At 41.0% G+C, this 27,607-nt stretch overlaps 1 protein-coding gene across 1 annotated transcript in view; it reads left to right on the top strand.

Annotated features, from left to right (window-relative positions):
* LOC132384955 (tumor necrosis factor receptor superfamily member 16-like) overlaps positions 1 to 27,607 on the top strand; it is a 137,043-nt gene that overhangs the window by 35,856 nt on the left and 73,580 nt on the right. Inside the window, exon 3 of the mRNA XM_059956643.1 lies at positions 14,336 to 14,692. Coding sequence (XP_059812626.1) covers positions 14,336 to 14,692 — 357 coding nt within the window. The remainder of the gene's footprint in view (positions 1 to 14,335; positions 14,693 to 27,607) is intronic.

Here is a 27,607-nt window from a genome sequence, read left to right as displayed (position 1 = left end):
TCTGAATTAAAAGGTGAGAAAGAGAGTTCTTCTTGTGACTAGTACCATTGTTTATAATGTATGCAAAATATTTGGAAACCATGGAGATGTCGGACAGACTTGGATTATTTTCTCTGGAGTGTTGGAGGCTGAGCCGTGACCTGATAGAAACATATAAAATTATGAGAGATATATAACGTCTTTTTTGAAGGGTCAAATACTAACAGGCAAATATTAGGTGAGGGGGGAAAGTTCAAAGGAGATGTACAGAGAAGTATTTTATAGAGAAAGTGGTAGGTGCCTGGAATACACTGCCAAGCAAAGTGGAAGAAGCAAATCTGATAAAAATGTTTAAGATGCATTTAGACAAATGGACTGATCTTGTGCAGGCATATCAGATTAGTTAGAGTAGCATCATGTCAATGCAGACGTGGTGAGCCAAAGGCCCTATTCCTGTGCCATATTATTCTTTGCTCGGTGCTCTGTGTTCTATGTTATTCACAATTCATGAAGTCATTCTGATCATTTTAGAATATCATAGAAGCATTTCTCAGATAATTTATCTCTAAATTGGTCAGTGTCATAGACCATAACAGTACAGAAGAAGGTCACTGAGGCAACCAAATATTAATCTATGCCTGCATACATTTTGCTTTTAAGTATATCTGGCTTGCGCTTTAGAAAATAATCCTGTGTGTGTGCAAACACATCAACCACAATTCATGTTCACCCCTCCTTTCCTCCAGGCCAAGTACTTCGTGTTTCTAAATGTCAAAACAGATTATTTGGATTTTAAACCTTGCAAAATAAATTATGTAGAGAGACCTAAAGAGCAAGTATACCATTCAGAGGCTGCTTCTGGGTCCTTTTAACTTCACTTCCTAAATGTCTGAATCCTAAAACAACTGCAGGCAATACACGTTTGGTAAATAAAGATAATCAGAATTGTGCATCAGTGAAGTTCTGTGGCTCAATATTATTTTGGTTGTTGGTATGAAAATTAGAAAAGAAAAAGTAAAATTTATGAATGAACAATCAAGCTGGGGCATTAGATACTCATTGGTAACTTACAGTTTATATTTCATTCCACACGTAAAATAAAATCTAATTAGCATAAAGAAACTGGGAAGACAGGGCAACTAGTCCATGTTACTGGTTTTAATCCCCTGCTATCCTGCCATTTGTTATCTTGACAAAGCTTTGCTAGCTAAAACAAAGATCAGTGTTCCTGCTTCATCCCTTAATTTGCTCATTGTAGCACAGCTTTTGTTTGATTTTTGTAATGTTTTTGCTTATTAAGCTCCTCTAATCATTCAAAACATTGTTTGGCTTTTGAGTAAAACTCTTCATGCGGTGTTTTATTAATCATTTAAATAGTCAAGATTACCACTTAATAGTTTACTTGCTGGTCCTCAGAGCTTGAGATTTACTCATTGTTTCCCATAGCTTATCCTCATTGCACATGGGTCAGTCTATAGTGTATATGTCTGTGCGAGGCTCACAAATCTTTTACTGAGAAAGAGAATATTTTCACTTCCCCATTGCTCAGCACGAACCGAAAAGCCACTTGGGCTAGCCAGGTAAATACAGTAATTACAAGACAGATCAGAAGCGGAGTAGCTTGCAATGAATGGTTCACTTCATGACACTCAAAATACTTTACACTATCTACAAGGTACAGGGAGATAGGAGTGTGATTGGATATTCTCTGGTTACCTGGAAAAGTCCAATTCCAGTAACACAAGAACCGCAATAGAATCAGAATAAGGCAGCCTGCTTGTCTGATATCCCTTCCACTATAATAAATGATCATTCTCTCCATCATTAATGCACTAGTACAAAAGTAGTGGTTATACAGTATTTCATTAAGAATTTGAGGAGATATGATACATTACTAAAGACTCAAGCAAATTTCTACATATCTACCATGGGGAGCATTCTAACTGGTTGCATCACTATCTGGTATGGAGGGGCCACTGCACAAGATCAAAAGAGGTTGCAGCTCCATCATGCGCACAAGCCATCGAGACCATCTTCAAGAGACAGTGCCTCAAAAAGGTGGCATCCACCTTCACCATCCAGGATACCGTATGGCCTTTCCTCAATGCTACCATCAGGGAGGAAGTACAGAGATGCACATTCAATGTTTTAGGAACAATTTCTCCTCCACCCCCACCATCATATTTCTGAACTCATGAACATACTTCACTATTTCTCTTTTGCACTGTTTATTTATATTATTTCTATTGTAACTTACAGTGACTTTTATGTTTTACAATGTACTGCTGCCACAAAAGAACAAATTTTATGACATATCTCCATACAGTGATTACGAACCTGATTCAGTTTCTGAATCGTTGCTGCTGTACTAAGCTATTCAGACAGAACCTTGCAATCACGTCTCCTCTGTCACCAAAAAGGACAATGGCAGCAGTGCTTTGGATTACCCCCACTGGAAAACTTCCCTGAGCAGAGCACTGTTCTGAAATGGAAATTTATTGCCTTTCTTTGATTACTTCTGACTGTAAATCTTGGAACTCGCCACAAAATAGCATTGTTGGATTATCAAATTGCCAGTATACATCTAGATGCTTGAGCCCTGCACCAGTATTTACCAGGATCTTCTAACCCTGCTCCATTTTCCTGCACCATTCCTATACTTCTTGACTCCCTTAATATCCAGAAAATTATCAATGTCTTTTTAAAATGAATTCAGTGATTGAATTTCAATGATTCACCACCCTCTGAGTGAAGAACTTTCTCCTCACTACTGTCCTAAATGGGGTTATTTTGAGGCTGTAACTCATGTTTCTAGTTTCAGGCAATAATTCTCCCTTCATCCATTCTGTTCAGCCCTATAAAAAAACATCATCAATTTTATTGAGACGTAGGAAATGATATTTTTCTTTCTTCATTACTCATACTGTACATTACTGGCAACACCAGGTATAGTGCCTATCCAGAATTACCCTTGAACTACATGCATCTCAGGTTACCTCAAGGGGGCATTTAGGAATCAACTTCATTGTTAGCCTGGAGTTGCATATAATCCTGATTGGATAAGGACAGTAGATTTAATCTCTAATGGACTTTAATGAACTTGGAGGCTTTATATTATGGTATCATCATTTCTACTGACATATTACAGATTATTCACTGGCCAACATGGACATGATGGGCTGAATAGCCTGTATGACTCTGACCCCATGATTCCATAACTGAAGTTAAATTCCAGGATATTCTATGTACGAGTTGAACTTTGGATTTCTAGATTTTTACTGTATTAACAGCTACACCACTGCACCAATGGAATTTCTCTCCTGAATGATCCCAATCAACAGATGGACATTGATGATAATTCAATAGAATGCTGGTGATATTTAAAATTCAGATGATTAAAACATTTGGAATTCCACAAAAATCGCTGACATCTTTGTATTGGAGGTGTAGGCTTTAGGATGGCTTGATTGCTGTGCCCACATAGCATTCACAGTTGTTGGACAATAACTGCTGGCCTTACCAAAATATACATAGCCTGTAAGTGAAAAAGGGAGGCATATGCAATGTTTGTATCATTTCAAGAAGATTAGAGTATAAAAGCAAGGATAAAATGTGAGGCTTTATAAGGCATTGGCCAGAAGTATTGTGAGCACTTTTGGGGGAAATCATCCTGGGAATGTAAAGGTTAACGTTTAAGGAGTGATTGATGGCTCTGGCCCTGTACTGACTAGAGTTCAGAAGAATGAAGGGGGATCTCATTGAAACCTACCAAATATTGAAAGGCCCTGATAGAGTGGTCGTGGAGATGATACTACATTTCCAATAGTGCGAGAGTAAGATGAGAAGGGATTTCTTTAGCCAGAGGGTAGTGAATCTGTGAACTTTTTTGCCACAGATGGCTGTGGAGGCCAAGTCATTGGGTATTTTTAAAGCAGAGGTTGATGGAATTAGTAAGGGTTACGGGAAGAAGGCAGGAGTATGGGATTGAGAAGGAGAAGAAATCAGCCATGATGGAATGGTGGAGCAGACTCAAAGGGCCAAATAATTTCTATATCTTATGGTCTAATCAAGAAGAAGACACTTGATTGCAGCCCAGCAAATAATCAGTCCACTTGCTCTGTCATTTTTCTCTATGCAAACAAGAAATCTCTAAGGAAACAGGAAAGGAACTATTGCATATGTAATTTGGATACTACCACACAGAAACTCTTTTTCTTATTGCCCTTCCTTGCATTAAAACCTTTTAACAATAATTATTAGTGTTGTCTGTATTATTAAATATATTATTCATAGGAAGCATTTAGCTGTCTCATAAACTGTGGTCTCCAAGGAGCACTAGACAAATACAAATACTGATGAGAAAGAAGTCTGCAGGAATTTCATAGATAAACTTTTTAAAGCAAAATGACCTTATTGCAGTAGTTGTCATATCAAACAATCTTAATTTGCAAAGCATTATAGATAAAATCTTGCAAGCAACACTTATAAGATGATGAGGGGCATTGATCATTTTGCTTTTCCCAGGGCTGAAATAGTTGCCACAAGAGGACATAGGTTTAAGTGCTGGGGAGTAGGTATAGAGGAGATGGCAGGGGTAAATTTTTTACTCAGAGTGGTGAGTGCGTGGAATGGGCTGCCAGCGACGGTGGTGGAGGTGGATATGATAGGGTCTTTTAGGAGACTTTTGGATAGGTACATGGATCTTAGAAAAATAGAGGGCTATGGGTAAGCCTAGTAATTTCTAAGGTAGGGACATGTTCAGCACAACTTTGTGGGCTGAAGGGCCTGTGTTGTGCTGTAGGTTTTCTATGTTTCAGTATGACCCCATTGCAGTAGTTGTCACATCAAGCAGTTTTAATATACAAAACTGTATACAAAATATACAAAACTCTCTCTCTCTCTCTCTCTCTCTCTTAGGGAGAGAGAGAGAGAGAGAGAGAGAGAGAGAGAGAGAGAGAGAGAGAGAGAGAGAGAGAGAGAGAGAGAGAGAGAGAGAGAAAGAATGAATGTCTGTGTTTGTGTAAGAGCAAGAGAAAGAGAGATCAAGCTGAATCTCAACTTTCTATTAGCTACTTAGCTAAAGCTTTGATTCTGTTAGACCTAAATTTTAGGCTTACCGCCAGTCTCCTTAGTTTGGTATAATGAGTGAAAGAATTTGCCATTGTTTATTGTGACCACTGGTATTTCACATTGTACATAATATTCATTTGTATTCAGTTCTGCAAGCTTCTAGAGACTAAGTAACTTCATTTTCAGCAATAGCATCATCGGGACTTTTTATCAGATGTAATCTTTTTTGTTCTTTGAATTTATTTCATAATTCAGAAGAAAAATATAGCTTTGCTTTTACAACCAAGAATAATTGGGTTCAATGCTAAATGAAGAGAGGTAATGTTGAATGTCAAACACCCAAAAATAACGTAAAGAAAATTGCTTATCCTAATGGTGGGCAAATCCACAAGACTAATTTTACATGTGTTGAATATTGCTCCATAATGTCATGTTATTACTTTATTTCTTTTATGTGTTTTCAATGCTGTTGCTTGACTTTTACCTGGTCATAGAAGATCATAGAGTTATACAGCACAAAAATAAGTCATTCAGTTCACCTCATCCATGGCAACCATTAAGCACCCATCCATAAAATATAGGAATACAATATTCCTAATTTTCCTCTTATGTTCCCATGAGCTTTCCCTCTGCCTGTGAATGCAACTTTCTCTCTTTGTTTAGTTCATGAATTCCAATGCATGAAGTCAACACTACACCTAGATGGTAGTGATTGAGTCATACAGCATGCAAACAGGTCCTATGGCTCAACTGGCCCATGCTGACTAAGATGCCTATCCATTTTGCCCATGTTTGATCCATAACCCTTTAAACTTTTCCTTCTCATGTTCCTGTCTAGCTGTCTACCCGAGCAACTTTGAGCCTGCTCCCATTGTTTTTCTAAAAGAATCACAGGCCCCATCTCAAAACACTACTGGAACAGTCTATTTCCAGTGGTTCTCCAGAAAGAATCTCAGGCTAGATTCCATGATTTTTCCAGAATATTTCTAGTCCTGTTCCCTTGGTTATCTCAGAACAATCTCAGGCTTATTTTCTTTGCTTCTCCTGGAACAGAACATTCTCTCTTGGAACATTGCTTCTCCTGGAACAGCCACTCCCATAACATTTCCAGGTTGTGTTCATTCTCAAACTAATCAATGCTCGTTGACTAAAATGCCCCCGTACTTTAAGAATTTATCATTCTCCTATAATTTTACCAACAGCAGGATTGCAGTGTATTATGCTGGTAATAAAACCTCTTCCAACAGGTTTGCTTTATCTACCTCTCCTTTCTTCCTGTAAAGAATAATGAGAAGAGCAAACAGTGTCCCTTTTTATGCTTGTATCAGGTTGTTGATGGAGATAAGGAATAGAACATGCTCCCTCAGGAGTTTTGATACAGTTATTGTGGTAAGAAGGCCAACAACCATTTATTATAGCTGAATACTTGATTACTTGATTATTATAGCTTCCCTGAGGAAGCTGTGCATCTAACTCAGAGAAATGCCATGAGGCCTAATTTTTAGATCTGGCCAAAATACCACACCTGAGCTCCTCAAAGGCTAACTGCTTCTATCCATATGCAGAGGCAGTCATTTAATTTGCAGACTTTTACTCTAAAGGTCGCAGGATTTAGCTCATTTAGATGAAGCTAGTTTAGTGCAACATCATATTCATTATTGTTTGCACGGGCTAGTTTGGATACACGGAACAATAGGGGCTCCAGGTTGTTAGTACTGGAATGTGATTTGATCTTTTATTATGAATATACTTGGTATTTTATGTTTTCATCAAAAGCTGAATGATGTCTGTCAACAGGAATGAATGGAGTAGTTGAGATTTAAGAGCAGTTATTTCCAAGGAGATTTCATGTAAGTTAATCATCATGGTCAGTAGCTTCTCCTTCATCACATTATTAATGCTCAGATATTGATCCAGATAAGTGGTTTGCTTCACTTTACAGGAGCTTTTTAATATCTGACATTGAGTTACAGATGGACTTTTGTTAAATCCTGGACTTAAGTGGCCTATCAGATAAAGTGTGATATACAAGGAAGAGCTGACAGAGTGGAGATGCAAGAATGGAGATTGTTTCCTCTAGAATCAGAGGAGACATTCTCAGGATCTTGGTCTGCCTTAAAGGAATGAGGCGAGAAAAAAATTGTATGTTCAGATGATTGTAAATCTTTGAGATTTTCTACCTCAGAGGCCTGTGGTTGCTTCGTTGTTGAATGTGTTTAAGGCAGTGGTCTACTGATTTTTAAATGCTAATAGAATCAGGGCATAAAGCAGGGAAGGTACGTATACGGCACTGGACTAAAAGTGACCTTATTGAATGTGGAGCATACTTGAAAGGCACCATGACTACTGCTTTGATTTTCAATGCTCTTATGTATTTCAACAGTTTGAAGTTTCTAAATGGGAGGTTATACTTGCAGGGAGCAAGCAACAGAGAACTGTGCTTGTGACAGCTATCCTCTTGAATAACAAGAGCAAAGAATGTTCCTTTTAAGGTTCTGTTAGTCTTGTAACAGGAGATAGACCATCAGTCTATCTGATTGAACTTGTCTGTCTTGTATCCATTTTATTTATTTCTGCCTTACTATTTGATTTGAAATGCTTTGTATTACAGGCTTATGTTTTTATTATTGTTCTTTAATTCCAGAAGAGGTTTATAACTCTGTATAGATCCAACCTCACAGTCATTAATATTTAATCCCTTTTTCCCTTTTGTGCAATTTTTGAGATCAAAATTTGTTAATTTTCTATTGGTAATTGAATAATACAAATGTGCACTTTGAGCTAATCACACTATTCTTCCAGGTAGTGTGTAGCTCGTGAATAAGATCATTCTCTGTTGTCTTATGGAATATATAGATCATTAAATGGCATAGCACTGGAAGAGACCATAAAGAAAGAACTGCAGATGCTAGAAGTCTGAAATCTAACTTAGAAGCACTCCGCAGATCAGGCAGCATGCAAAGAAATAGTACATATATATCCTACATATATAGTACATATATATCAAAATAAGCTACAAATACCCAAAAGAAAACTGGTTAATCTGAGTTTAGTATAAAAAATTAAAGGCAGTATTGACTTCATGGAAGAGGCTTATAAATTTGACAAGAATAGCACTAAGCCTGAAATTTGGGAGTGTTTTAGAAGTTGACGAAGGAGGAAATATTTGTGTTTGTAAATCCAGCAAAATTTTTAGTGTTTGCAGTTCATTAAAAGGCAAGATAGATTATGAGTGTAAACTGAAAAGAAACATAAAAACAGATGGTAGAGACTTCTGCAGATACATTAAAAAAAAGGCAACCTGATACAAGCATAAAAAGGGACACTGTTTGCTCTTCTCATTATTCTTTACAGGAAGAAAGGAGAGGGAGATAAAGCAAACCTGTTGGAGGAGGTTTTATTACCAGCATAATACACTACAATCCTGCTGTTGGTAAAATTATAGGAGAATGATAAATTCTTAAAGTACGGGGGCATTTTAGTCAACGAGCATTGATTAGTTCGAGAATGAACGCAACCTGGAAATGTTATGGGAGTGGCTGTTCCGGAAGAAGCAATGTTCCAAGAGAGAATGAGGAAATGGTAGAAATATAAAACAACTACTTTGTGTCTGTCTTCATGAACTAAGACTGATTCTTTGGTTGACAGATTTACTGTTTGAGGAGAAGTGCAGTGGGCGAGGCACATATTCTTTAGAGTTCAGTAGAATGAGAAGAAATCTCACTAAACCTAGAAAATATTATTGCAGAAACCTGTTCAAAGTAAACTGAAAGGAGTTTATTTCCAATCCAACCATGCTGCTTATGCAATTTGAAAAAAAAGTTTTATTTATAGTAATGAGAGTGCCAATCAGAAAATTGAAACTGGTATTTGAAAATCTTTCAACAAAACAAACTTAATGTCCTTACAAGATTTGGCCTAACTGTGATTTCAAACAGTATGGCTAATTCTTTGAGTGGGATCTAGTTCAAGTTTAAGTTGTAATCTGGTTGTACATATATACAATGAATAAAACAATGTTGCTCCGGACCATGATGCACCCACAAAACGTATGCCACACACAGCACATAAATCAACATACAGTTACATGCAAAAGTTTGGGCACCTCAGTGAAAATTTCTGTTACTGTGAATAGCTAAGTGAGTAAAAGATGACTTGATTTCTAAAAGGCATAGAGTTAAAGATGACACATTTCTTTAATATTTTAAGCAAGATTACTTTTTTATTTCCATCTTTTACAGTTTCAAAATAAGTATTACAGCTTGTAAGCACTTTCTGTAGCAGCTAAGAGTCTTTCAATTCTTGTTTGGGGGATTTTTTGCCCATTCTTCCTTGCAAAAGGCTTCTAGTTCTGTGAGATTCTTGGGCTGTCTTGCATGCACTGCTCTTTTGTGGTCTATCCACAGATTTTTGATGATGTTTAGTTCAGGGGACTGTGAGGGCCATGGCATAATCTTCAGCTGGTGCCTCTTGAGGAAGTCCATTGTGGATTTTGAGGATTGTTTAGGATCATTATCCTGTTGTAGAAGCCATCCTCTTTTCATCTTAAGTGTTTTACAGTTGGTGTGATGTTTACTTCCAGAATTTGCTGGTATTTAATTGAATTAATTCTTCCGTCTACCAGTGAAATGTTCTCTGCGCCACTGGCTGCAACATAAGCCCAAAGCATGATTGATCCACCCCTGTGCTTAACAGTTGGAGAGGTGTTCTTTTCATGAAATTCTGCATCCTTTTTTTCTCCAAACATACCTTTGCTCATAATAAACAAAAAGTACACTGCAGATGCAACACGTACACAGTGCTTTCACATTACATTCCTTCTTTACCTTTCCTGCCTATTCCCTCCCTGCTTCCCCTCCGCCACCCCTTGATCTTTCCACTGATTAGTTTTTAACCGGATACCCACCAGCCTTCTCCTTCTCACCTTCTTTATAGGGCCCCTGTCCCCTCCCTCTTCAGTCTCAGCCCGAAACGTTGACTGCTCATTTCCATGGATGCTGCCTGACCTGCTGAGTTCCTCGAGCTTGTTGTACATGATACCTTTGCTTATTGCGGCCAAAAAGTTCTATTTTAACTTCATCAGTCCACAAGACTTGTTTCCAAAATGCATCAGGCTTGTTTAGATGTTACTTTGCAAACTTCTGACACTGAATTTTGTGGTGAGGATGGAGGAAGGGCTTTCTTCTGATGACTCTTCCATTGTGCAGGTGTTGCTGCACAGTAGAACAGTGCACCACCACTCCCGAGTCTGCTAAACCTTCCTGAAGGTCTTTTGCAGTCAAATGGGGGTTTTGATTTGCCTTTCTTGCAGTCCTACGAGCAGTTCTCTTGGAAAGTTCACTTGGTCTTCCAGACCTCAACTTGACCTCCACCGTTCCTGTTAACTGCCATTTCTTAATTACATTATGAACTGAGAAAATGGCTACCTGAAAGTGCGTTCCTATCTTCTTATAGCCTTCTCCTGCTTTGTGGGCATTATTTATTTTCAGAGTGCTAGGCAGCTGCTTAGAGGTACCGAAGAAACCACAACCAAGGGAGATAAATGACTTCAGACCTGTTGCTTTGACGTCGCACGTGATGAAGACCATGGAGCGGCTGATAATACAGAATCTGAGGCCACAAACCAGGCACGCCCGGGATCCTCTTCAGTTTGCGTATCAGGAGAAGGTGGGAGTGGAGGATGCTATCACGTACTTGCTGCACAAATCCCTCTCTCACCTGGACAGGGTCAGTGGTGCTGTGAGGATTACATTCCTGGACTTCTCTAGTGCCTTTAACACCATCCAGCCCAGGATCTTAAGGCACAAACTAACGGAGATGGGAGTAGACTCACACATGGTGGCTTGGATTACGGACTACTTGACAGACAGACCTCAGTATGTGCGGTTGGGAGACTGTAGGTCTGACACGGTGGTCAGCAGCACAGGAGCGCCGCAGGGGACCGTGCTTTCTCCAGTCCTGTTCACCCTGTACACATCAGACTTCCAATATAACTCGGAGTCCTGCCATGTGCAGAAGTTCGCTGATGACACGGCTATAGTGGGGTGTGTCAGGAATGGTCAGGGGGAAGAGTATAGGAAACTGATACAGGACTTTGTGATAGGGTGCAACTCTAAACTACCTGCGTCTCAATATCACCAAGACCAAGGAGATGGTGGTGGACTTTAGGAGACCTAGGCCTCATATGGAGCCAGTGATCATTAATGGAGAATGTGTGGAGCAGGTTAAGACCTACAAGTATCTGGGAGTGCAGTTAGACAAGAAGCTAGACTGGACTGCCAACACAGATGCCCTGTGCAGGAAAGCACAGAGTCAACTGTACTTCCTCAGAAGGCTGGCGTCATTCAATGTTTGTAGTGAGATGCTGAAGATGTTCTATCGGTCAGTTGTGGAGAGCGCCCTCTTCTTTGTGGTGGCGTGCTGGGGAGGCAGCATTAAGAAGAGAGACGCCTCACGTCTTAATAAGCTGGTAAGGAAGGTGGGCTCTGTCGTGGGCACAGAACTGGAGAGTATGACATCGGTGGCAGAGCGGAGGGCGCTGAGTAGGCTATGGTCAATCATGGAAAACCCTGAATATCCTCTGCACAGCACCATCCAGAGACAGAGAAGCAGCTTCAGCGGCAGGTTGCTGTCAATGCAATGCTCCTCAGACAGGATGAAGAGATCATTACTCCCCAACGCCATTCGGCTCTACAATTCAACCACCAGGGGCAAGACATGTTAAGTGCTGGGGTTAGGACTGAGCTTAAGTTACCACTCAATGCACTTTAGTAAACTATTTAAGAACTTTTTAAAAGCTATTTATTAATGCTTTTTGGGAGGGTGATTTTAGATGCATATCATATTTATACTGAGTTAAATACTGTATGTAATTAGTTTTGCTATAATAAATGTATGGGACACTGGAAAAATGTTGAATTTCCCCTTGGGGATGAATAAAGCATCTATCTATCTATCTATCTAGAGGTGCCCATGGCTGCTGATTGTTGGGACAAGGTTTGAAGAGTCAGGGTATTTATAAAGCTTTGAAATTTGCATTACCTGGCCTTTCCTAATGATGACTGTGAACAAGCTAATTAAGGTCTGAGACTTTGGTGAAATTTATCTAAGAGCTCAAATCTCTCAGGGTGCCCAAACTTTTGCAAGGTGCTCCTTTCCTTTTTTTCCACTCTAAAATTGTAGAAAACAAAAATAATACACTAATCTTGCCTAAAATGTTGAAAAGAATGTTTCATCTTTAAATTTATGACTTTTGGAGATCAATTCATCTTCTACTCAACTATTTGCATTAACAGAAATTTTGACCAGGGGTGCCCAAACTTTTGCATGCCACGGTATTCCATAAATAAATTAATAAAATATAATTCAAAATGCCTGTAGTAAAGTGCAGTGCAGGTAAACAGTAAACAGCTCGCTGACCTAGTGATGAGACCATTACAGGTGGCAGGGTTTTCATTAGTCTCACAGCCTGAGGGAAGAAGCTGTTACCCAGTCTGGCAGTCCTAGTCCTGATGCTCCTGTACCTCCTTCCTGATGGTAGTGGGTCAGTAAGATTGTGGCATGGACGGTAGGGATCTGCAACAATGCTTTGGCCCTTCATATACAATGCTACTGGTAAATGTCATGAAAAGGAGTAAGGGAGAACCCAGGTTCTGTTCTTGAAGATTTTTGTTACCCTCTACGGGGTTTTGTGGTCCAATGCATTACAGCTTCCGTAACACACAATGTTGCAGCCAGACGGGACATCCCCTATGGTTGCTCCTATAGAAAGTTGTTAGAATGGGGGGTGGGGAGCCTTGCAGGTCGACAATCTCCTCAGAAAGTGTAGATGCTGCTGTGCCTTCTTGACTAGTGAGAAAGCGTTGTGGGTCCAAGTTACATCGTTTGATATGTGTACACCAAGGAACTTTGAGCTCTTTGCTCTCTCTGCAGTAAAACCATTGATGTGCAGTTCACCTGTGCTTCCTGAAGTCCACAATCGTCTCTTTTGTCTTGTCCACATTGAGACTCAGGTTGCTACTCTCACACCATTGACAAGCCTCTCTACCTCCTCTCTGTATGCTGACTCATTATTGTTGCTGATGAGGCCAGTCACTGGCATATCATCAATGAACTTGATGATGCGGTTTGAGCAGGATCTGGCAATGCAGTTATGAGTTAGCAATGCGAACAGCAGCAGACTGAGAATGCTGGGGGGCACCAGTGCTCAGCGTGATGGAGCTTAAGATGTTGCTGCCAAATCAAACTGACGGGTGTTTCCATCAAGTCCAAGATCCAGTTACAGTGAGGGGCGTTGAGCCCCGTCAAGGATAGATTACCCATCAGCCTTTAAGGGATAATTTTGTTAAAAGCCATACTGAAATTGATGAACAACATTTTGTCATATGAGGCATCATTTTCCAGGTGGGACAGTCTGGAGTGGAGGGCTGAGGCTACGGCATCATTACCGGACTGGTTTGAGTGCTAGGTGATCTGGAAAGATCCAATGTAACTGGAAAGTGTGATTTTATAAAACCCATTATTAGCCACTCAAAGCACTTCATGATTGTTGAAGTCAGTGCCACTGGGTGGTAATTGGTTAGACCAGTTATTGTTGCTCTCTTGGGCATTGAAAAAATGACTGCCTTGAAGCCTGCTGGTACAACGGACTGTTTCAAAGAGATACTAAAGATTTACTTTAAGACCTTTGTTAGGTGGGCTGCACAGTCCCTCAGCATCTGACCAGGTACGTTATCTGGCCATCCAGCTTTGTAAGGGTTTACCCTGACTAGGATCCTCCTCATCTGTGACCAGACAGGGTGTCAGTTCCTCAGGGGAAAGGGGGCTTTCCTCGATGTCACATCGTTCAATGCATCAAATTGTGCATAGAAGACATTCAGCCTATTGAAAAGGGAGGGTCGCTGTCATTGACACGAAGGGCGGACTTGTAATCAGTTATGGTTTCTATACTTTGCTACATGCACCGCATGTCCCTAATGTCACAAAGATGTCTGTAAATTTTCTGTGTGTACTCACACCTTGCCTTCTGAGCGTGGGAGAGCACAGCTCTTGCTGACTTTAGAGTCTTCCTATCCCCCAAACTGAAGGTAGCATCTCAATCCCTATGCAGTGTATGAACCTTTGCAGTCAGCTATGGTTTTTATTTGCCTTGGCAGTGTAGTCAGCCCATGCACTTTATGCAAAGGATGATAACTGTCAATCTTGATAGTTATGCCTTCATCCCAAATGCAAATGAAAGAAAAAAGAAACTTTACACTTAACTTACTGATGCTTTTTTTTATCCTAGGTCTCTTTTATTCAGATGTCTCAAGCCATATTGAGCCCTGCAAACAATGCACCGTGTGTACGGGTACAAAAACCATTCTTATCCCTTGCATGGAGAACTTTGACACTTCCTGTACTTGCATGAATGGGTATTATGAGGACAGTAATGGAGAGTGCCTTCCATGCAATATATGTGACAAGGGATATGGAGTCCTGGAACAGTGTTCTGAGGGAAGGAATACAATCTGTGAGGAATGCCCTGAAGGCACTTATTCTGACCAGGCGAGCAGTGTTGATCCTTGTCTCCCATGCAGTCCTTGTGAAGATTATGAAGAAATGATCTCAGAGTGCACACCTACACAAGACAACGTTTGCATATGTAAGTCCTTCAGGCTTTTTCCTTTATATGCAGCTCATTGAAAGTGTCAAATTGGTGGGATATATTTTGCAAGCTGGAGAGTTTCATTATGCTTCTATTGGCCCGTGGGACTTTGAAGTCCTTTTGCACTGCAGCACGCTATTATAGAAGTTCATTTGCATTGTACTATACTGTTCAGAGGATTTTGGATTTGGACAGTACAGAAAGAAGCCATTCAGCATATAAAGTCCATACTGGCTCTTTGTAAGCAATCCAGTCAGGCCAATCCCCTGCTTTTTCCCTATACTCTAACACATCATCTTATCTTGTTCCCTTTCAAATCTCTATAAAAAGCCCTGATTACTTTCCACCATTCATACAGACAATAGTTTTCACATAATAACCATTCTGTAAAATAAAATTGTTCCCATAACTGTCCCCTCACCCCTCCACCCTGCTCCCAAATGTTATTTGCCCACACTTTAAGTCTGTTTAAGCGTAGTATGCCTTTCTGTTACTGCCTCTTTATTAAATTTCATCAATATGTTATCTGTATTTTATCCTCAGTCATAGTCATAGAACACTACAGCACAGAAACAGATTCTTTGGCGAATCTAGTCTCTGCTGAACCATTAAACTGCTTACTCCCATCGACCTGCACCCAGACCATAGTCCTCCAAACCCCTCGCATCTACTACCTGTTCAAACTTCACTTAAGTTTTGAAATCAAACTCGCATGCACCACTTGTGCTGGCAATGTGTTCGCTCATTGGAATATACCTGTATTCCCTTTGTTCTACCACACTCCTCAGTGCCCTAACACTCACTGTGTAAGAACTAATCTGCTTGGTCCTCCCAAAATGTAACACCTCACAATTGTCTGCATTAAATTACATCTACCATTTTTCGGCCCATTTTTCCAGCTGGTCCAGATCTCACTGCAAGCTCTGATAGTCTTCCTTGCTATCCACTACATCCCCAATCTTGGTGTCGTCCACAAATTTACTGATCCAGTTTACCACATTATGATCCAAATTGTTGATATAGATGATAGACAACAAAGGACTCAGCACTGATCCCTTTGGCACTCCACTAGCATGGGTCTCCAGGTTCAGAGAGGCAACCATCTACTACCACTCTTTGGCTTCTCCCACGAAGCCAGTGTCTAATCCAATTTATAACCTCATCTTGAACGCCAAGTGACTGAACGTTCTTGGCCAGCCTCCCATGTGAGACCTTATCAAATGTCTTGCTAAAGACCTTGTGGACAATACCCACTGCCTTGCCTTCATCAACTTTCCTGGTAACTTTCTAGAAAAACTCTGTAAGATTGATGAGACATGACTTAGCGCAAAGCAATGTTGACTATCCCTAATCAATCCCTGTATATCCAAATACTCATATAACTTTCCAATAACTTTCCCACTACTGGTGTCAGTCTCACTGACGTATAATTTCCAGGCTTATTCTTAGAGCCTTTCTTAAACAATGGAATAACATTCCATTCCTTCATTACCTCACCTGTCACTAAGGATGTTTAAAATATCTCAGCCAGGGCCCCTGCAATTTCTGCATTAGCTTCACACAGGGTCTAAGGGAACACATTGTCAGGCCCTATTAACTTATCCACCCTAATTTGTCTCAAGACAGTAAATACCTCCTCCTCTGTGATCTGTATCGGGTCCATATATTCACTGCTGTTTTGCTTCACTTCTCTGAATAAATGTGGATGCAAAAAAATCCTTTTAAGAACTCCCCCATCTCTTAGAGTTCTACACATAGATTACATTCTGATCTTCCAGAGGACCAAGTTTCTCCCTTGCTATCCTTTTGATCTTAAAATATCTGTAGAATTCCTTAGGATTCGCGTTCACCTTGTCTGCTAGAGCAACCTCATGCCTTCTTTTAGCCCTCCTGATTTCTTTCTTAAGTGTTTTCTTGCATTTCTCACACTCTTCAAGTATTTCCTTTGTTCCATTAACAAATTGAATATTGAAAATATCTCAGGATTCCTTAGGATTCCTAATATATCTTTATATAATATATCCGAAATATCTTTCAAAAACAAATTCCCTAAACCTGTTATCCTTGCCTTTTATTCCAACAGGAACATACAAGTTCAGTGCTCTCAAAAATTTCATGTTTGAGGGTCTCTTACTTACCAAGTACACCTTTGCCAGAAAACAGCCTGCTGCTCCACACTTACCAGATCCTTTCTGATATCATCAAAATTGGCATTTCTCTAATTTTGAATCTCAACCTGAGAACCAGACTTATCCTTCTCCATAATTACCTTGAAACAAAAGATACTATGATTTCTAGATATAAAGTGTTCCCCTGCACAAACTTCTGTCTCCTGCACTGTCTCAGTCCCTATTAGGAGATCAAGTCTTGTACTTCCTCATTGAGATTGCTATGTACTGATTAAAGAAACTTTCCTGAACATTTGGACAAACTCTTTTCCATCTATCCTTTTACAGTATGGGGGTCCCGGTCAATGTGTGTAAAGTTAAAATCACCTACTTTCACAACTTTATGTTTCCTGCAACAGTCTGCGATCGCTCTACAGATTTGCTCTTCTAATCCCGCTGACTGTTGGGTGGTCTATAATATAATCCAATGAACATGGTCATACCTTTCTTATAACTCAGTTATTCATAAAGCTTCACTAGACGAGCTCTCCAGTCTGTCCTGTCAGAGCACTGTCATGACACTTTCCCTGACTAGTAATGCAATGCCATCCCTCCAACTCTGTAACATCTAAAACAACAGAATCCCAGAAAATTGAGCTGTCAGTCACATCTAACCAAGTCTCACTAATGGCTATAATGTCTAATTCCATGTGTTGATCCAAGCCCTAAGCTCATCCGTCTTTCCAAGAATGCTCCTTGCATTGAAATAAATACAGCTCAGAACATCAGTCCCACCATGCTAAGCCTTTTGATTCCAGACTTTGAATGAGGTCTTACCAACATCTGCATCCACAACCTCTCCACTAACTGTTCTGGCACTGTGGTTCCCATCCCCTGCAACCCTAGTTTAAACCCCCATTAAGTGCTAGCAAATCTTCCTGCTTGAGAGTCCAATGATCCAAAAATTTGAAGCTATCCATCCTTCACCATCTCCTTAGCCATGAGTTAAACTGTATGATCTCCCTATTCTGGCCTCACTAGCACGTGGCACAGTTAGCAATCCTGAGATCATAACCCTGGGGGGCCTGCCCTTTAACTTAGCACCTAACTACCTGAACTCACTTTGTAGGACCTCATCGCCCTTCCTACCCATGTCATTGGTATTGACATGAATCATGATTTCTGCTGCTCACCCTCCCACTTAAGAATGCCATGGGACTTGATCTAAGAGTCCCTGACCCTGGCACCTGGGCGGCAACATACTATCTGAGAATCTCGTTCTCTTCCACAGAATCTGTCCTCGTAACCAAAAAATCCCCTATAACCACAGCTCACCTCTTTTCTCCTCTTCCCTTCTGAGTCACAGAGCCAGTCTCAGTGCCAAAGACCTGACCACTGTGGCTTTCTTCTGCTGGGTCATCCCAATAGTATCCAAAGCAGTATACCTATTGTTGAGGGGAACAGCCACAGAGGTACACTGCATTGGCTGTCTATCCCCCTCAAGACAGTCACCCAGTTACCTGTGTCCTGCACCTTGTGTGTAACTGCCTCCCTGTATATACTGTCTATCAACCTCTCAGCCTCCCGAATGATCCTGAGTTCATCCAGAAGAGCATTCCACTATTTGGCCTGGCATCCCCTGTGCTCTAAATGTGCAATAAGAAAGATTAAATAACAAAAAAAACTACCTTGCGCCTACGCCTCTCCTCACCAAAGCCTGAACTCCCCACTCTGATACAGGCCCACTCACACAGCTAAATTAAAACCTAACTTCTTTTTATAAGACCTTGCCAAGTGCCTAACTATGCGCAATCCAATGTCTCCTTGGGAACTGCGGCATGTAAAATGCACTGACTGCCCCCGCTCAATTCTTTCAAACTCACTCTCCCTCTACGCAGTCCAATGTCTCCTCAGGAGCTGTGGCGCACAAAATATGCCGACTGCCCCCACTCGCTTCTTTTAAACTCACTCTCCCTGTACGCAATGCAATGTCTTCTTGGAAACTGTGGCATGCAAATTATGTTGACTGCCCCTGCTCGCTTCTTTTAAACTCTCACTCCCTCTATACAATTCAATGGCTTCTTGGGAACTGTGGTGCGCAAAAATGTAGCATCTGACCCTGCTCACTTCTTTTAAATTTTCTCTCCCTCTACGCAATGCAATGTTTCCTCGGAAACTGTGGGATGCAAAATGTGCTAACTGATCCCATTCACTTCTCTTAAACCCCAATCTATGCAATCCAATGTCTCCTTGGGAACCGTGGCACGCAAAATACTACTGCTGAGATTTTGGAAGCTAATTTGTGCTGCATAGTTCAATGCACTGTCTAGATTGCTGCATTTTCTCTGGCTCCTCCATGATTAAGACATGCAAGTAGGTTACCAGTTAAATGCAGTGTTATTAAACTATGTGATGGACATATAGTGACATCAATTGCTCAAAGTAATTTTTTGTGTGCATCTCCCATAAATGCTGTCAGCTATTCCCGTGGAAGTAAACTTCTGTGGAATGGGTGAGGCCTGGTTCTATAAAACAGACTGGTCTAACCAGATCAATGTCATTGAGTCTGAAGTGTGTATCCTCTGGTGGATAGGAGATCCTTATAATTTTAAATTGCTTCTCCCTCCCAGTAAATGCTCAGGGAAAAATTATTAAGTCCTCAACAACAATAGAAAGTCATCACACTTTAGTTCCCAGCACAAGGGATGTGGTTTGGTAGCAGTTGGAATGGACACATTCTAGAGTTCTAGTGTTAAAGTTAATGGACAGCCAGTATACATATAAGACAACCTCAAATTTTCAAATTCTGTCCCTTGCAAGAATATGATTATTCACCCTTAGTGGGGCATGAAAGGTAAAATATGAAGTGACCATAAGCAACCAAGATTAGTTGCCATTTAACTGGGTCTTGGTTTCAGTACGAGTACATGCAACACTAACTTCGTAGTTAGCAATTGGTATTTCACAGATAATGTTGAGTGTTGAGTAAACCTCTTCAACATTAATACTGAATGTGTAGCATTACATTAAGGTTAAATGCTAACTGTGACAGAGCAGGTCTGCCACAAGTAATTTCTTCTCCCCACCCCCAGTAGTCCATAATGCTCATTATCTCTGCCTGGTAGTGCTGATTGTATACTTATCAGGTGCGCATGCCAAACTGATGCATAATATAGACACTTGCACCTTCCAAGACAGTAGCATCCTTTGCCTTACCCTGTTTGATATTGCTTCCAGTTTCAGGGACAGGACCTAACTGATCATTGGGCTGTCTTAAAAAGGTGCCTGTTTGTGGTGACACATGCTCAGTGTGGGCTAAGTGGAAGAATTCATTTTGTGGTATGGGGAGAGTGCAGGCTCCTGGAAAATGGTTAGTTGCTGATTGATTTTGGTTGTGCAATGTCATTGTGATCTTATTGTAATGAATGTATTTACAGACATTTGTAATTGTGAAGAAGGATATGAATTCCTGTGTTTTGGTTTTGTGTTCAGGCTCAAGGTAACAACTCCCTTACATTTCAATGAATGGAATATCCCTTTTCTCCTGAAGTAAGGCAATCCTTAAGTGGGGGGAGAGGGCATGTTCAGTTGTTGATGAGTGTTATGGGGGTGAGTGGTTTTGCCACCTGTAATTTGATTGAAGGAAGCCTATGGTGGGAAATTCAGAAGAGGGGTTTAGTGATGGTATGGAATTGGTTTTGGAAAGAAATAAAAGGAAAATGAGTTGGGGTGAGGGAATTTGGTTTGGCTGAGGAGGGACGCCTACTGAAGGGCATTAGGACCTGGGTGTACTATAGGTGAAGACTATCAGAGTATATTTTCTGGCTTGTGTGGAGTAGCCTATCAAGCTGCTCTTTTGGTGTCTAGGAGAGCTGGTAAGGAATGTACGGAGTCTATCAGAGACTCTGATAGGCATTTTGTGTTTTGAAATGTAGATTAATGCAAGAAGCCTTGCTGAACTTTCAGAAGAAAAGATTAATAGCAAGTAAGGTTGTTAGGAATGTTAAAAGGGAAGCCTGGAGGGGTTTTTGCTCATCACTAGGGAGGGAAACTGGTCTGATAGTGGTGTGGAGAATGCTGAAGAAAATGAATGGTGTCAGAAGTTATCACCAGATTCCAGTGTTAGTGGAGAATGAAAATTTGGCTACTATAGGCAAAGAAAAGGCAGAATGTCTGGGAAGCATGCTTGCAAAGATGCATAGACTAGACAATTTAAGGAAGCGGTATATTAAGGGATGACAGTGTATTTAAAGTAATGGAGAACATGGTAGTGATCAGGCTGATGTTTGTTTTGGAGAGGAGAGTGGATATTATGGGTTTTGTAAATGGAGATACATATGATGCCCTTGTACTACTGGGAAATGATATTTGGAAAGCACTTACAGTAAAAGAATCAGTAATTGCAGTGTTTCCAGACATTGAAAAAGCTTACGATAAGCTATGGAGGGAGCGGCTTTTGATTACACTCAGTAAGCTTGATTTTGGATTTTTTGTTTGGCTGGTTGTTCAGAGTGAAGATGGGTGAAGAAGTGTCATCAGAGTTTGCAGTGGATAATTGTAGTGTTAGTACAACATTGTTTAATCTGCTGATTAATGATTTTTTTGATTTTGTTGGATCTGGGCTTGTGATTGGCTTTATATACCAATGATGGGGCTCTGGAAAAAGAGCCTTAATACTGCCTATGTGGTAAGGTCTGTGCACACTGCATTATCAGCAATGGAAGAATGGTCTCTGAATTGGGATTTTAAATTTTCAGTTCCTAAGTCAAAATATGTTGGTTTTTACTCAAAACATAAAGTGGATAATTTTCATCTTTCTCTGTATGGATGTCTGCTAACTAGGGTTCCTGTGTTTAAATACTTGGGGTTATGGCTGGATGCAAGACTGACTTGGAGAACACATAATGTGTTATATATACATAATATGTACATAATATATACATAATAATATTACACATAATATCCAAAAAGAGGACAAATGCATGCAGATTGTTAACTTTATGCACTGTGTGGCTGGGTATGGGTATACATGGGAAGCTTCTAAGGTTGTTCTATTGACAATTTATCATGCTTCAATGTGCTCTTGTCTGTTCTATGGTTGTATGATTTATGGGGAGGCAACTCATTCACTTTTATGGATGTCCTATAGGCAAGTGCACTTGGAGACTTGGAGTCTGTAGTGAAGCATTCCAGATCACAATAAGATGCATTGGGAGTTGAACTAAGAAAGATGCCTCTTGTCTTACAGAGAGAAAAAAAATGAGCCTTGCATGCTGGACTTCCATAGTAGGGTGGGGGTGGGGGAGGGTGGTGTCCCATTTAATGTATTCTGTTTTAATGGATTGTTGGGAATATACTAACAGAGTTGGTAAATGTTTTGGGTGGATATTAGGGAATATGTGCAGGAGTATGGTCTTAGGGATTTGCAGATTAGCCCAATAGTGGCCTGGCCAGGAGTTTCACTTTGAAATTTCCAGATGTGGGAATAGATTTGTCGTTACTGGGGAATAGGCGGGGTCTTGTGGGTGGAGAGAGGATGTCAGGTCACTTGTGCCCATCTTTACAGAGAGTTCTAAAGACTCTCTGTAAATATAATGGGCTGGGCTTAGCGTTATTAATTCCCAGGTTCAGTGTCGAGGTGGGAAAAGGCTGACAGATGGGTTGTCCGTCTATACAGCAGAATTTATGGCCATTATCATTAGTCTGCAATGGGTTGGAGTAGTTAAGCCAAACAGAGTCGTGATTAGCTCAGATTCATGCCTAATGGTTACGTGATGTGATGTCATGTTTAAATTTAGAGAAGATTTGATGTTCAATCTTTGAAACTAATCAAGACTTTCAAACATTGTGGGGACCTTTTCTGAATTATTTTCAAAACCTTTGATTTGCTGTTAAACCACAGATGATGACAAACAATCTTTTTTCTTTTTTGGTCTTGGTATTGGGTTAGATTTTTTATAATAAAATTATTATTTTTGAATGTTATGAACTAATTGACTTGTATCAATATAGGGTAAGGAGTCTTTATATGTGATTTAGTTTAATGTATTGACGTATATATTTTCTGCCTCGGTACTGCAGAGTTTGGAATCAAAGCGTTCAGGGAAACCTGCTCTGTTGATGGATGTGTATTATAATGTACATGTTCTGGAGAGTGCAGGAATAGTAGCAGTTTTGTTGTGTGCCCGCACATGTGGGCATATTGGGTGATGAAATGTTATAGCAAAACAAGCACTTACTAAGTCAGGTAGATATAGTCAATTTAGGAAAGTATGAAGCAAAATTTTGTATTAGGTTGGCTGGGAAATGGCAGAAATTGTACAATAGGTGTGGGACAGAGAGGTGGTACTATAATTTGGTTCCATCAGTTCAGGGAAGGTGCCTTTCGTGAAGGAATAGGAGGGAAGATGTGTGGTTGGCAAGGTTGAGGTTTAGACATGGGTTTGCACTTGTTGGCAAATGTGAGGATGGGTGGTGTGACTTCTGTAAAGTACCAGAGAGTGTTGAACATGTAATCATGTTGTGCAACAGATTTTTGTTGGAACATAGGAAGCTGTTTAGGGAATTATTGGGTAGATCTTGGGTACCTTTGCTGCAGAATATTCTGGCACCTGAAGCAGGGATGGTTAAGTTATGTAGGGCCCTACTGAGCTCTAACTAAAATAGGTTTGGGAGGTAGGATATGATCATCATGGCTCCCTTCATACCCCATTACAGTAGGTGGCGGTAATGCACTTTCCTGATGGGTGCGAACCGCCATTAGCACAGGAGAAGGTGTGGTAAGTTGCGTAACTGCAGACTGATGTTTTGGAGCTGTTGTCCGAAGGTCTGATGGTATATATCTGTATTTTCATTTTTGTAATTTGTTATTTTCCCTTTTTTGCACTGTTTCCAGAAAATTTTCATCTCTGGCACACCATAAACAACTTTGTACTGAGTTAAGGTATGATGCGGTTGCCTGCAGATCTCTTAGACCAACTTCTAAAGAAGGCATTTGGCCTTTCCACCCTCTTGTTGGTATTGGATTTGAGGAAACCCAGCCTGGAAAGTGTATTATGGAAAGGGGTCTCACATACTCTTGCCACAGAGACTTCATTAACAAATTCTTTTGAGTCATATGAAGAGTTAATTAGCATTTTCCTATTTGATCATGTGTTGGAGCTGTAAAAGAGCAAAACCAAACTGAATTAACTTTATTATTGACTTTATTTCTGGACTTTAACTGCTGGAGGAACTCTATTATCTGTGGAGGTAAAAGGATGGTTGATGTTTTGGGTGAGATCCTGCATCAGGACTAATTTATTCCTTTGCCTCTACAAATGCTGCTGACCTATTGAGTTCATATAGAACATAGAATAGTACAGCACAGTACAGGCCCTTCGGCCCACAATGTTGTGCTGACACTTAAATCCTGCTTCCCATAAATTCCCTCCTATAAATGCCTCCCCACCTTAAATTCCTCCATATACCTGTCTAGTAGTCTCTTAAGTTTCCCTAGTGTATTTGCCTCCACCACTGACTCAGGCAGTGCATTCCACGCACAAACCACTCTGAGCAAAAAAACCTTCCTCTAATATCACCCTTGAACTTCCCACCCCTTACCTTAAAGCAATGTCCTCTTGTACTGAGCAGTGGTGCCCTGGGGAAGAGGTGCTGGCTGTCCACTCTGTCTATTCCTCTTAATATCTTGTACACTTCTATCATGTCTCCTCTCACCCTCCTCCTCTCCAAAGAGTAAAGCCCTAGCTCCCTTAATCTCTGATCATAATCCATACTCTGTAAACCAGGCAGCATCCAGGTAAATCTCATCTGTACACTTTCCAATGCTTCCACATCCTTCCTGTAGTGAGGTGACCAGAACTGGACACAGTACTCCAAGTGTGGCCTAACCAGAGTTTTATAGAGCTGCATCATTACCTTGCGACTCTTAAACTCTATCCCTCGACTTATGAAAGCATTCTTAACTACCCTGTCTACCTGTGAGGCAACTTTCAAGGATCTGTGGACATGTAGCCCCAGATCCCTCTGCTCCTCCACGCTACCATATATCTTGCCATTTACTTGGTGTGGTGAACTACATATACATGTCTGGACACACCCCCCTGCTGACTGCTCCTGTGGCTCCTCCCACTGACCCCGGTATAAAGGCGATTGAGGCCTGAGCCCTGCCCTCAGTCTCCAGGATGTAGCATGGTGGTCAATTGCTGCTTGTTCTTTCTTCCAGTCAATAAAAGCCGATATCTTGCCTCACGTCTCAGAGAGTTATTGATGGTGCATCACTTGGTACTCTGCCTTGGAGTTTACAACACTTTACAAAGGTACAACCTCACACTTCTCTGGGTTGAACTCCATCTGCCATTTCTCAGCCCACTTCTGCATCCTATCAATGTCTCCCTACAATCTTCAACAATCCTCTACACTATCCACAACGCCACCAACCTTTGCGTCATCTGCAAACTTGCCAACCCACCCTTCTACCCCCACATCCAGGTCATTAATAAAAATCACAAAAAGTAGTGGTCCCAGAACTGATCCTTGTGGGACACCACTAGTCACAACCCTCCAATCTGAATGTACTCCCTCCACCATGACCCTCTGGTTTCTGCAGGCAAGCCAATTCTGAATCCACCTGGCCAAACTTCCCTATATCCCATGCCTTCTGACTTTCTGAATAAGCCTACCGTGTGGAACCTTGTCAAATCCACATAGATCACATCCACTGCACTACCCTCATCTATATACCTGGTCACCTCCTCAAAGAACTCTATCAGGCTTGTTAGATATGATCTGCCCTTCGAAGACAAAGCCATGCTGACTGTCCCTGATCAGACCATGATTCTCTAAATGCACATAGATCCTATCTCGAAGAATCTTTTCCAACAGCTTTCCTACCACAGACGTAAGGCTCACTGGTCTATAATTACCTGGACTATCCCTACTATCTTTTTTTTTGAGGAAGCGGACAACAGTTGCCTCCCTCCAATCCTCTGGTAACATTCCTGTGGACAACGAGGACATAAAGATCCTAGCCAGAGGCTCAACAATCTCTTCCCTCGCCTTGTGGAGTAGCCTGAGGAATATTCTGTCAGGCTCCGGGAACTTATCCATCCTAATGTAATCTAACGAATCCAACACCTCCTCTCCCTTAATATCAACATGCTCCAGAACGTCAACCTCACTCATATTGTCCTCACCGTCATCAAGTTCCCTCTCAGTGGTGAATACCGAAGAGAAGTATTCATTGAGGACCTCGCTCACTTCCACAGCCTCCAGGCACATCTTCCCACCTTTATCTCTAATCGGTCCTACCTTCACTCCTGTCATCCATTTGTTCTTCACATAATTGAAGAATGCCTTGGGGTTTTCCTTTACCCTACTTCGCCAAGGCCTTCTCATGCCCCCTTCTTGCTCTTCTCAGCCCCTTCTTAAGCTCCTTTCATGCCACCCTATATTCCTCAATAGACCCACCTGATCCTTGCTTCCTAAACCTCATGTATGCTGCCTTCTTCCACCTGACTAGATTTTTCACTTGTCACCCATGGTTCCTTCACCCTACCATTCTTTATCTTCCTCACTGGGACAAATTTATCCCTAACATCCTGCAAGAGATCACTTAAACATCAACCACATGTCCATAGTACATTTCCTTGCAAAAACATCATCCCAGTTCACACCCACAAGTTCTAGCCTTACAGCCTAATAATTTGCCCTTCCCCAATTAAAAATGTTACTGTCCTCTCTGATTCTATCCTTTTCCATGATAATGCTAAAGGCCAGGGAGCGGTGGTCACTGTCCCCCAGATGCTCACCCACTGAGAGATCTGTGACCTGACCCGGTTCATTACCTAATACTAGATCCAGTATGGCATACCCCCTAGTCAGCCTGTCAACATACTGTGACCGGTATCTGTCCTGGACACACTTAACAAACTCTGCTCCGTCTAAACCATTGGAACTAATCAGGTGCCAATCAATAACCATATAACAATTACAGCACGGAAACAGGCCATCTCAGCCCTCCTAGTCCGTGCCGAACTCTTAATCTCACCTAGTCCCACCTACCCGCACTCAGCCCATAACCCTCCACTCCTTTCCTGTCCATATACCTATCCAATTTTACCTTAAATGACACAACTGAACTGGCCTCTACTACTTCTACAGGAAGCTCATTCCACACAGCTATCACTCTCTGAGTAAAGAAATACCCCCTCGTGTTTCCCTTAAACTTCTGCCCCCTAACTCTCAAATCATGTCCTCTCGTTTGAATCTCCCCTACTCTCAATGGAAACAGCCTATTCACGTCAACTCTATCTATCCCTCTCAAAATTTTAAATACCTCAATCAAATCCGCCCTCAACCTTCTATGCTCCAATGAATAGAGACCTAACTTGTTCAACCTTTCTCTGTAACTTAAGTGCTGAAACCCAGGTAACATCCTAGTAAATCGTCTCTGCACTGTCTCTAATTTATCGATATCTTTCCTATAATTTGGTGACCAGAACTGCACACAATATTCCAAATTTGGCCTTACCAATGCCTTGTACAATTTTAACATTACATTCCAACTTCTGTACTCAGTGCTTTGATTTATAAAGGCTTTTGATTTGAAAAGCCTTCTTCACCACCCTATCTACATGAGACTCCACCTTCAGGGAACTATGCACTGTTATTCCTAGATCTCTCTGTTCCTCTGCATTCCTCAATGCCCTACCATTTACCCTGTATGTTCTATTTGGATTATTCCTGCCAAAATGTAGAACCTCACACTTCTCAGCATTAAACTCCATCTGCCAACGTTCAGCCC

Source organism: Hypanus sabinus, chromosome X1 (genome assembly GCF_030144855.1).
Source record: "Hypanus sabinus isolate sHypSab1 chromosome X1, sHypSab1.hap1, whole genome shotgun sequence".
Taxonomy (NCBI): Eukaryota; Metazoa; Chordata; class Chondrichthyes; order Myliobatiformes; family Dasyatidae; genus Hypanus; species Hypanus sabinus.
This window is presented reverse-complemented; position numbering and strand designations above follow the sequence as displayed.